Source organism: Drosophila eugracilis, unplaced genomic scaffold, assembly GCF_018153835.1.
Source record: "Drosophila eugracilis isolate 14026-0451.02 unplaced genomic scaffold, ASM1815383v1 contig_2152, whole genome shotgun sequence".
NCBI lineage: Eukaryota > Metazoa > Arthropoda > Insecta > Diptera > Drosophilidae > Drosophila > Drosophila eugracilis.
The window spans coordinates 1,525,992-1,538,578 of NW_024573036.1; the positions used below are offsets into that span (position 1 = coordinate 1,525,992).

General features: G+C 40.8%; 2 protein-coding genes across 2 annotated transcripts; one reads left to right on the top strand and one right to left on the bottom strand.

Annotated features, from left to right (window-relative positions):
- Positions 1-64: 64 nt before the first annotated feature.
- On the bottom strand, positions 65-962 carry LOC121529963 (accessory gland protein Acp29AB). The gene has a single exon (XM_041818115.1). The coding sequence runs from the start codon at positions 945-947 to the stop codon at positions 129-131; it is 819 nt and encodes a 272-aa protein (XP_041674049.1). The 5' UTR covers positions 948-962; the 3' UTR covers positions 65-128.
- Positions 963-1,857: 895 nt separating this feature from the next.
- Positions 1,858-10,706, top strand: LOC108110934 (potassium voltage-gated channel protein Shaw). The gene is given in 10 exon segments (XM_017220226.2): positions 1,858-2,166; positions 4,422-4,451; positions 4,516-5,123; positions 5,189-5,306; positions 5,373-5,567; positions 5,887-6,105; positions 6,162-6,765; positions 7,177-7,305; positions 10,289-10,392; positions 10,394-10,706. Coding segments are annotated over 8 exon segments (1,833 nt in total). The 5' UTR covers positions 1,858-2,166; positions 4,422-4,451; positions 4,516-4,869; the 3' UTR covers positions 10,604-10,706.
- Positions 10,707-12,587: the final 1,881 nt, after the last annotated feature.

The window sequence follows — 12,587 nt, forward strand, 5'->3', positions numbered from 1 at the left end:
ATTTAACAGAGCTTAAAGCTGTGTTGGTCTGGAAATCATGACGATATTTGGAATTGAACATAATGGCCATATATTTTTAAGGAAATTGATATTGACATTGATATGGAGAAGGAAGTTCTTGTTTTTCATTATATGTTGTCATCTGATTGGCAAATGAATCTTTTCTCATAAGAGCAATTGCCGACATACATATCTCCGCTTGCGACAGTAACGCAACGCTCTTGGTCGTTGCTGTGACTCGGTTCACCAACACGCCACTTTAAAAAGGAAGCTGTCGTTCCGGAGGCTCTAGACAAAAAGCGGTCCTTTTGGGCTCGATCATTGATGCCCAGAAAGTAAGCTCCATCGCGGTCGATCCTGTCAACAATGGCGTCGAATTCCTCTTTATTTTGAATGGAGGCTAAGTGTCCTCCCATCCGACGACAGGTGTCCTGGGCATCAACCCAATTTTCCTTTTTATTTTCTTGGATATAAAAGTATCTTTGGCCGATACGCTCGAAGCCTTGTGGTATGGATTTTACTTCGAGCTTCGATAGGGTTGCCTTAATAGCTGTGAGGTGGCTGTCCATCTGGCTCTGCATAGATTGCAGTTTATTTTCTAGGTCATTAAGTTGGCTCTCTGTCCTGCTTAGTTTCTCCTGAAGACCCTGAGGTATTAACTTCTGAATAGATTCCTGCGTGGCAATCAGCTGACTCTGGAGCCTGTCCAGCTTTACATCCTTGGACTCCAGAGAAGCCTTCACGCTGCTAATGGCCTCTTGCAAAGCAAGGGAATCATTCGCAGACTTACAAGTACTTTTTTCCTCATTGTTGGCTACAACATGATCCATTACTGTCCTCATCGTTGAGAAGCAGTAGCGATCACAATCCTCGTTGGGTCTTGACAGCGATCCTTGCCAAGTACTCACAATTAGCAAGTGCAAAAGAACTGCCGCCAGTCCAGACATTTTTCTTTATGCTTCTTGAAAGAGGAAACTGGAATAAAATCATCACGGGCAGTCTGCTATAGTTTTATACGTTATTCTAGGTGCTTATCAGTCTATAATTAACTTTGATGGAATACAGGGCAGGTTCTGGCTGTTATACCCTATATGGCACATTGATCCCAGATAACCTACAATCTTGGAATATGATGTGTGCTGCTGTGCAATTGAAAACCATTTGGAATTATTCCTAGATAAGTATAACTCAGGTTCTGGCTTATTAAGATAATAAATAAAAAAAATATATATTAAAATTATAAATTAATTGTTTCCTAATTTCATTTAATTCCTCTGTACTTCAGATCAGACTGTCAAGGTGTCAACTGTAAGGCATCATTTTTTTAAGATTTAACGGACCCTTAGGGTTGTTAAAAAAGCAATTTTTTTCCGCCAATTGATCTGAGAATGATATTTTTTGATGACGTTTCGTAAGGAGAAGACGGGAATAAGATCATCACAGGCAGACTGCTAAGCTTTATACTAAGCGCTTATCAGTTCACAAATAATTTTGATGACAAACATGTTCATGTTCTGGCTGTTCTTATATTTCTCTTTGATCCCAGAAAATCTACATTTTTGGAAGATGATTTATGCTACCGGGCGATTGAAAACAATTTCGATTTATTCATATGTAAGTATGACGCATGTTCTGGCTTAGTTTGTAACACTTTCGAAATCACTCATACGCAGTGTTGCATTTTGGCGGCACACCGAAGTAAATGTCAGAGCAAAAGAAAAGTGAAATCGAAAAAAACGGTACTGCGCATGTACTTGCCTGTGAGCGAATTGCAACGAGATGAAGAACAACATCAACATCCCTCTAAAGAGGACGGAGCATGGAAGTTCCATCGGTGTTGGTTCGGTTTGTTCGGATTCCTTTTCAGTTTGTAAAATCGCCTCGAACGGTTCGGAACGCGCGCGCGAAGAGATCGGACGGCCTACTCCCCGGAAAGAAAGAAATAAAAGAGGAAGGAGGCGCCCCAAAAAGAAATCGAGTGTAGTTCAGTAGTGGAATAGTCCTCAGTTTAGTTTTGCCATTTTCCTCAACTTCAACTTCAAGCCCCAAACGGTGGTTTTCCTGCGCTTTCACTGAGTTTTCCTGCGGGCAGGGCCCCATAAGAGTCCCAGTATCGGAACTATGTTTATGGGCAGAGCGTAACGAGGACGCAGGATGAGAGAATAGGTGAGAAATCGGCGAAGGCGGGATTAAGACATGGACATGGATTGGGATATGGATTTCATACTGGCCATAATGGTGAATAAGATGCCAGAAATGAGAAATATGTGTCTGGGCGGCTCGAGGAGTTCCTTTTGGGCTTGCCTTTAAAGTCGGACAATAAGGAAGTTTGTGATACACCAAAAAACGGAAAAATCGATGCGTGCGCGACGACAACACACACGTGTAGGTCCTGCTGTGTGTGTGTATATCAAGTATACGCCAAGTTAACCGAGGCAGTCAACTTCATACCACAACAAAAACACGCTACTTACAAAACACTCCTGACCTACTGTGTGTGCACCCCCACATTTCCCACCCAGTTTCCATTTTTCCCCCCAGGAGGCAGTTAAGCCACCTTCTAACTACTCTACTTGCGTGTAATGTTCTTTCTGGGGGAAAGGAAATTCGGTATAAAAAACATTTGTGAAAGGGAAAAAAAGAGCCGAAACTCATTTTAAATACTTCTGGTTCTGTGGCCAAGAAGTGTGTGTTTTTTAGGGTAGCTTCCAAGTTCTCCACCGCTCATTAGAAGTGAATAAATAATGCGGTTAAATTCGTAGTACATACAGTAGCAGCATATCTAGCAGTAGTTTAAGCCCATGCATATCAAGCTAGAGTTTGGCAATCCCGAAACGGCAGCAGAGTGTGTATAACATAATCATTAGCATTAATTGCAACTGAATTCCACCACTTTTCCGGACAGGAAAACTGCCCTCAGCGTGTGTTTGGCTTGTTTGTTTTGTTTATAAAGCCTCATGAAAATTGTGTGAGTTGTTTTGTATTTTTATGGCGCTGATTCGAAAATCGAGAATCGAAATTGAGGGGCAGCCGGCTGCGAGTAAACATCCAATGGACAATGATGAGAATCGACAACAGAAACAGAACAGCCCGGACGGACCTGGGCGGGCGGACATGGCAGTTGGACCAAAAAGGCAGGCTGACAAGACGCTGTTGCTCACTTTGTGTACATCATGTGTATACAGTTGCGGCCAATGTAATAGCACTGGTTGCCCCATCAAGGAATTTAGCTCTTAAACTATTATTTTCTTTATCACGAATGATGATTTGCATTTTGAAAACGATTATCATTTTAATCGAAAGATTTTGAATGATCAAAGCATTCTGTAATTACTTTCTTGACCGCAACTGTGCCTACTGCTATCCAGATACATTTGTATCTGTGCGTGCGAGAGTGTAAACAATGCAGCGCCAAAACTAAATATTGTTTAAGAACAAATATTTGGCTTTTGTGCAAATCACGAAAGGCAATTTCATTATTCCGTTACGTTTAGCTCCTTTTATTTAATTCTTTGCCATGTACTAGAATAGCACATAGTCTTTATTCGTGCCACTCTCCGAATTCGATGACGCTATCGATGATACGGCTGGACTATATTTAGTTAGATCTGGGAAAAGAACGGAAAATAATCCCAAGTGGGATGCGCTTCACGAGCTGCTAATGGGTCAATTCAATCGAAGCGAATATTATTGCCTATTTTCCAAATAAATGGCCCTAGTCCGAGCGATGAGTTTGTTGATTCTAAATATTTATGCGGCGTAGAAGTACTCGCTAAATAAGGTGAATCCAGGCATCGAATCATCCATCGGATGCAATACATCAACTAAGAGTAAAGTTAGAAACTAACTTCCAGCGAATCCATACGGCACACTTAGCACATAACTGAATCATAGGGATGTGGAATCACTGATCTATATCCATTGCTTTATAAGTAAACACACTTTCCTGTATTCTGCCACAAGCTGAAGATGTGCGAAAGTTGGCCATCATCTCAAGTAATATGAAATATATGAATTTCCCAATGATTTGTATACAGAAAATATTGTCTTAGATTCGATGATTTGTATGCCTAACATTCGGGGGCGAGGTCAGGTGATTTGTTTATGTGCCAAATTGTGGAAATATTTTATACGAACTTTACTTATAAGTGCATTTTTTAGTTTTAATAAATAGGTCTTTGTAAAGTGTTACATGTACTTTGTGGTTTCTCCGTTCCCAAAATAGTCGTGCGTGCGTACATAATGGCCTTTATGAACCGACTCTTTACTCAGCACATGTGCCTGGGTCATAAACTCATAATTATGAACCATTAAAAGAAAGGTATCTTACGTCTTTGAATGCGTAATTATGTCAAGAAGCTAGAAGAATATATAATTACTTAAGTATATAAATCCTAATCCTCATATCCCTTATCTTTCAGCGCCATTATGTCCAATCCAACACCAACCTAGTGAGTAGCCTACATCCCAGGACCATTCAGGAGCTTTCCTAACCTCTGTCCAAATGATTTCAAGTGGTGGTCCGAGGTCTTGAGACCTGATCCCCAGTGGGTGCCGCAGAGTGGATCGGAGGAAGTGAGAGGAGAGTCTGGTGCCTTGGACGAAGGCAAACTTAACTGCAAAAACCGTGGGCAAGGACAACGAAAAGCATTCAGGTTGGCCAGAGCAAATCAAAACAAAGTAATCCCAAGAAAGAACAGACATTAAACCCACACAAGACTCTCACCAAAAGAGCGGAAAACAAAACAAAAAAGCACTCAAAATCCTACACTGAAAACCAAATTACACAGAAAAAAAAACATTTTCAATCAGTTTTTTAGTTTTAAATACTTTTTAACAAGCTTTAATTTTGAGTTCTTGACCAAGACCATGACTTATATACCTAAAAAAATGCAACACTATGCGCATGCAGCCATGAATCTGATCAATATGGACTCGGAGAACCGGGTGGTGCTCAATGTGGGTGGCATTAGGCACGAAACCTACAAGGCCACGCTGAAGAAGATTCCGGCTACGCGATTGTCGCGATTGACAGAGGCCCTGGCCAACTATGACCCGATACTGAATGAGTACTTCTTTGATCGGCATCCGGGAGTCTTCGCACAAGTGCTCAACTATTACAGGTCATTTTCCTGCTATCTGTACACTCTATGTATATCCTTTCATAATGTTTCTGTTGATTCTCCAGAACCGGCAAACTGCACTATCCTACGGATGTATGCGGACCGCTGTTCGAGGAGGAATTGGAGTTTTGGGGCCTAGACTCGAACCAAGTGGAGCCCTGCTGCTGGATGACGTATACGCAGGTAAGTCATTGCCTCATTAAATCCTTTTTTCGCTCTTTAACTAAGTTCATGATGTTTAACCTGCAGCATCGCGACACCCAAGAAACCCTGGCCGTATTGGATCGTCTCGATCTGGATACGGAAAAACCGTCCGAAGAGGAATTGGCACGCAAATTCGGCTTCGAGGAGGACTACTACAAAGGCACTATATCCTGGTGGCAGGAGATGAAGCCACGCATTTGGTCCTTGTTCGATGAGCCCTACAGTTCCAATGCAGCTAAGGTAAGGCAACCTTCCTTTGGTATTATAAGAATGAGTCTTTATGATTTTTTCATTTATCAACATCACTTGGTATTTCCATATATAAAACTGCACTTAAATGCCATTTTCAATTAGCTATAAATAATCTCAACAATTTCACGAATGAGTAAAGAGCACACCCACTTGAAAATTTCGTTTTAAAAGCCATCTAATAAGTAATTACAAAAGTGCTTAAGATTTCTTTATGAAAGTGCATATATGGCGACTATTTTTAGTGCTTAGCGAAAGCATATCAAGGCATTGTACGACATTAATCATTCATAAATGTCTTATCTTGCAGACCATTGGCGTGGTTTCGGTGTTCTTCATATGCATTTCGATCCTGTCGTTCTGCCTGAAGACCCACCCCGACATGCGGGTGCCCATCGTCCGGAATATTACAGTGAAAACTGCCAATGGAAGTAACGGCTGGTTTCTGGACAAAACCCAGACCAATGCGCACATAGCCTTCTTCTATATTGAATGCGTTTGCAATGCCTGGTTTACCTTTGAAATATTGGTAAGTAACTCAAAACTAATTGGTTAATTAATCGATTGATTACTTTCCTTTATCAGGTGCGCTTTATCTCATCGCCGAACAAGTGTGAATTCATCAAGTCATCTGTTAACATCATAGATTACATAGCGACGCTTAGTTTTTATATCGATCTAGTGCTTCAGCGGTTCGCATCGCACCTGGAGAACGCTGACATCCTCGAGTTCTTCTCGATCATCCGCATCATGCGTCTGTTCAAGCTGACGCGCCACTCGTCCGGCCTGAAGATTCTGATCCAGACGTTCCGGGCCTCGGCCAAGGAGCTAACCCTGCTGGTGTTCTTCCTCGTCCTGGGCATCGTGATCTTCGCCAGCCTCGTCTACTACGCGGAGCGCATCCAGCCGAATCCGCACAATGACTTCAACAGCATCCCGCTGGGCCTGTGGTGGGCCCTAGTCACCATGACCACCGTCGGCTACGGGGACATGGCGCCCAAGACCTACATCGGCATGTTCGTGGGTGCCCTTTGCGCCCTTGCCGGCGTACTAACCATTGCACTGCCAGTGCCCGTCATCGTCAGCAACTTCGCCATGTACTACTCGCACACGCAGGCCAGGGCCAAACTGCCAAAGAAGCGGAGACGAGTGCTTCCCGTGGAACAGCCGCGGCAACCCAGACTGCCAGGTGAGTCCATCTCTAGACTGTAGTTTGAGGTATATAATAGTAACTAGTGTAATATTTTAAACATTTCCAAACATAAAACTGATATCGAATAGCTCAAGTATGGCCAGCCGAATAAAGATAATCTCAATCAATTTCAAAACATTCAACTTTTATTCGATGATTGATTGATATTAACAATGTTTCGGTGAATCGCCTAAATATATCGTAAATCATGATTGATTTTGTAAACAAGACCATTTGAATTGTTGATAATAAAAAGGCTTACAGGCTTTTATGAATCAAACAGAGATAAAGATATACATGAAATAAAGATAAAATTGTTGATTCAACTTAACTTATAGGAATCAATAGAAGGGAGAATCGTTAAGGAATCTGCCAAAATAACAAAAATATTTGTATTGCACTTTGCAGGTGCCCCTGGCGGTGTCAGTGGCTGCGGTACCCCGGGCTCGGGTCCCCATTCCGGTCCCATGGGATCCGGCGGAACTGGACCACGTCGCATGAACAATAAAACGAAGGACCTGGTCAGCCCCAAGTCAGGTGAGTCTTTGTGTGTCCCTGCCATGGAGTCACACCACACCGATACCCACAATCCAAGCAAAGAGCAAGCATCAAGCCAAAGCCACCAACAAAAACCAAGTAAAAAACCATTCGAAAACGAGCTGCGCTTCAAACAGGCACCGCCAAAACAAAAATATACCACTAAAAGTACAAAAACCGTAACGAGTAAGCCAACTAAAGCAAGCCAACCAAGTTCTTAACCTGTCTTTAAAAGCTCGCACAGCTGCACCCTCAGTTCGAAAGTAATCGAAAGTTCAATGGATTAACTTGCAATACACAACCCAGTAATAAATACTCGTTATCCCTTGTGCCGTCTCGCAGTTCCTCCTGGCAAATGAATATAAATAGCAAATGTTACTAAACTAAGAGCCTAGTTAATGCTGCCAGTCATACGATTCTTTGACCCTCAACGACCCTGATCTTGGGTGTGCTTCCCCTTTTCGGCTACTCTATCCATTATATAAAATAGCATTCGTCGTGTACGTGTATATATGTACTCTATGTAATTACCATCCATACAAGGCTTCTTTATTCATAATCCAGTTTATTACTTTATTCGAGCTTAGCTTTCATTTCACGCAAATCATTCAAATGGCAAAATATGGTGTTAGACTGGCAACTCGATGGGAATGAAAAGGGAAATGTGTTCTTTATATGAAGATTTATCTCAGATTAAGATCTATATTCCCTTTCAAACTCATCGATCTCAATTCCTCTCTAAGCTCTAACCATAAGGCCAAAGATTCAAGTCATTTCCACATCGCTTAATATGCAGACCTTTACTCTCTCCCCATCCATCGAAGGCATACTTGTATATTCAAAGTCATCGCCCCAATCAGATTAGGATGTACCTTACCAAATTGAGTCAGCAAAATACAAGAATATGTATACTACCAACTTATATATATATATATTTACTATATAAATAAACTAAGCCCTTTACTCAATGATTTTCATACCCAGATACGAGACTCTTTATTATGTATACCCTTCTCAACCTTTGATTTTTCATGTTGATTCCTTTACTCCGAACACTTTCGTTTACTTTAATATAATTTATTTTATTGATAAACGATCCAATCCAAACCCCAAAAATCTCGTGTAAATAGATGAATATACAACCATGATTGGCAAACCGCGCGATGGCAAAAAGAGCAGGCTGCTCTAAGCCACCGAACACCGAACAGCAACCACAAGAACCACGAACAGCAGCCCCAACAGATCCAGCTGAAGAACCAATAGCCCCCATACCATTACTTCCAAGCCTAAACGTGATGATCTTTTCTATATAAGAACTTGGCAAACTGATCTATGAGTAAACGAAGGAAAACTTGAGAGAACGCAACCTCGAGGACTGGATTAAGATCGTGGATCTCGAGGATATATATAAACTAAAACGGATCGTGGTACGTGGATCTCGAAAGCACAATACTGGATGTCATATAGCCATAGATATGATACTCGTATAGCCTATGAATACCCGAATGGTTACTATGATTACTATGATTACTCGTGTCGGCGCTGCTATCTACTGTTACTACTACCACTCCAACCTGCTATATAATCGTATATATAACTACAATATGTAATTTTCTACGTGTTTTCCTCTCTCTATTTCTCCACCTATCTTTACATAAATAATATTATACATTATATATATATCGTGTACGTGTTGTTCCTCAGTTCTGGCTCGTTCGTTTCTTCGTTACCAGTGTACAAGATACTATATATACTACTATATTCAGATCTGTAACCGTATCTTCTCTCTCTCTCTCTCTCTCTGTGTGTGTGTGTGTGCGTGTGTAATTTTGTGAGTTTTTGTTTTAGTCTCAAAGCCCCGAATCAGAGATCCCTTAGCTATGTAAACTTGATCGAAAAACATGGAAACAACTTTGTATTATCTCGAACTCTTGTATTTCAGATATGGCCTTCAGTTTCGACTAAGACAGAAGACAGAAAACAGAACAGAACCAGAAAGATATTTTGTAATTTCCTAAGCCAGCCCAAGACACAAAACAAGAAAAAACTCAGCATCAAAATCGAAATAAAAACGAAACGAAATCAAAAAAACGAAACCTCAGTTATATACGAAATAAGAAATCCCCGGTTCGTTCATCTATCATGCTATCAGCTAACCAAAACTCGGACTCTGCTGGGCGGGTGTGTGCTGGTTAAGAAACCTTTTTTATCTACCCCTAACAACCTCCAACTTTCTCGCTCTCTTCCAACCCGAAAACTCCCAACTAAAAGTGTCAAAATAGTTTAAAGACTTCGAAACTAGTTCGTAGCAAGCAGAAACTCTAGAGCCACCTTCACAAATCCGATTTCCCAGCATTTGATTCTACAAAGTTTGTCCCCCGCCGACCCCTACCCCCCCTTTTGCTTGAGCCCAACTTATCCACCCAAGCGGAAATCTTTGCCAAATGTAGTTTGCAGATATTGTTTCTAGCCTTATGTGTGTTATATGTGTTTATTTGCCGAGCATGCTGCATGTGACCCGAATTTTGACCCGAGTCTTAGAGTGTGACTAGTGTTTCCATAGTTGTGTGCGATGTTCGTGTTCGTGTTCGTGTTACACCTCCCTACCTACCTACCTTCCCCCAAAAAACCACCCCACACCTCGTATATCGTAGTAACCAAGTGCACCCAGTAATTACCATCAGCAATTTTCAAATAATAATACGAAAAAAAACAAAAAGAAAAGTTGCCTCCCACCTGCCATAGTAAAATTCAAAGTTTACCGAATTTGGACTCTCCAGCTTGACTAACCGACTTAATGAAAATAATATTTATTTCTCTCTCTTTTTCTTTCTCTGTTTTTCTCTTACTCTTCCTGGACTCCCACTACTATATATCTATCTATTGTTTCCGGCTATATAACTCCACCTACTTCCTATCCAACCGAAACTGATAATCCTTTCTGTGGCGGGGTTAAAACAAAAAGTTGCTCAACTTTTCGCAGGTCCGCTGGGCGCAAGCATTGTGGCCATGAGTCCCAGGACAATGTTGGATCTCAATCCTGCCCTGGCCATGGGCAAGCCCACGTTTCAGCCCCGCATACCCACACCCCTTGGCAGCCACACCACCTCCCAGTTCCGGCGGGGTGACGACATCTGGGACTGGAACCACGGGAACAGTGACCGCCACTGCACCACCAGCACCGCCAACCTCGGTGCCCAGCATTGCCGTGTCCACCACAGCGAGTGTGGGCAAGGATTCGGGCATCTCGACCACCACAACCACGGCGCAGGACACCAGCAAGAAGGCCTTCCTCTAAGCCGGGAGCCACGAGACTCAAGCCACCTGATATCTATCCAATCACGATTCCCATATCCCCCAATAAGCAATATCTATTCGATATCATACATAGCCTTCGCATACGTATTCGCTAAGAAAGGAGTGTTTCAGAGATGGCAGAAGGTTCGTTGATCGAAGATCGTCTATGGTTTTCCCAGAATCTAAAACACAAAGTATCGAAATGAATATCATATATTCATCAGATCAGATGGATCGGATTAACTTGGACATTATCCTAATCAAATATCGATTTTTTTTTTTTGATTTTCAGCAGAGGTCTAAGATTTAACTAAATTCGGAACCTGCTGAAAGGTTTACACTCTTTTGACTGTTATTATAAATAAGTTTACTTTTTCCAAACCTCAAATCGTATTTATTAAAGCCACATCAGAGATGAAAAGGCAAATATCAAAGCAATAAACACATTTAGGCACAAGACCTTTTGAAGGAAATAAATTAAATTAACGATCCTGCCATCTCTGATCGATTGCTAACCCTAGACTCTCAATTTGTGTTGACCATATCACGACATACCTATCAATATCAAACCTAAACATAACCTTAGCTAAATATAGATAATCCAATTGCTTGACGACAACGTTTTACCATCGAGAGCTAGCCAAGACAGAGCGGAAACCAAGTTTTTAACCATACAAAGTGTTTTTACCGAATGCAAGCTTACTAACGATCCATTTTCTACATAAGCCATAGATATTAAAGCGACGAGAAGTGTATATAAACCTAGATGCTTTATAACTCGGTTTGCCAGTTCCTTATGCGTTGTGTAAAGACTCGGCTGTCCCGGTTCTCGAGGGGCAGTTCGGCTTGAAAGCTTTAATTTGATATATTTATAATGGGGGACTTCGATTCAAACTCGGTTTGGGAAACCTAATTAAACAGGAACCAATCAAAAAGTACATACCTGCTGTTTAAAAATTCATTCAGGCCAGGCACGTGCTGACTTTAACTTTTCTCCGAAACTAAAAATAGGAAAGGTGATGATTTTCTTCAGAGAAAAACGCAAAAGTTTTAAGAAAAAGTTCAGGTTGAAGCCGAAGAAAAACAAACAGAATTTCCCAACTGCTGGCACTCATCACTCACTTACATGCTGGGATTACTCGGTAAGCTGGAAAGGAATCGCTTCTTATATTTTCCTGAACCCAAAAAGTTGGCTCACATATCAACAAGCTAAGAAACCTTAAGGAAAATTTAAAATTTCTGCCAAGTTAAAATGCAAATTATTTCTATTAGATTTTATTTGGTAGTCCCAACCCCCTCCACTGCATAAATGAAAAACAAACAAAGAATCCAGAAGCGGCAGGGAATTCCTTACAGTTCCGTTCAGTTAACTTGAACTTTTGTTGGCAAAGTTTACAAATAGCTGAGGGGTTAAGTGGGTGGTTGGATTAAACCATACAGGCTTAATGGAGTGGTTAAAAAACACAAACAGGTTTGCAAATTGTTTTCCCCGATTTTCCTTTGATTTCACTTGCGCAAGTCATTAGCTAATTCTCTTGTACATTTTGAATATAAACATATATCTCTCAGCAAGCAGTTTGCCCTCATATTTGTAAGAACAAACACAGGAAATAATAAGATGCATAACTTAGGCAACATTGAGATCGAAGATGGGCAACAAATAAACGAAGTTTGGAAAACATTTGTTAAGTTTTTACAATGAACAAAGCATTAATAATAACTAAATTAATATTAAATACTGCAAGCTATAGGAAATGGATACGAACCATTGTTTATATCGTTTTCGATTTCGTTTCATCGCTATGATTTCGAAACTGTTTTTTAATTGTATAGTTAAGCAAATTGTATACTATTTGAACTAAACAAACAGATTGTTCTCTCAATAATTCTTGAACAAGGAAATTCAACTAATTATATATACATTTATATATATAATTGAGCAAGTATATATATGAATTTAAAAAATAAAGAAATGCAATAAAGAA

Bases quoted from the DNA above. Each gene is read 5' to 3' on its own strand.
- LOC121529963 (XM_041818115.1), bottom strand. From the start codon at position 947: ATGTCTGGACTGGCGGCAGTTCTTTTGCACTTGCTAATTGTGAGTACT.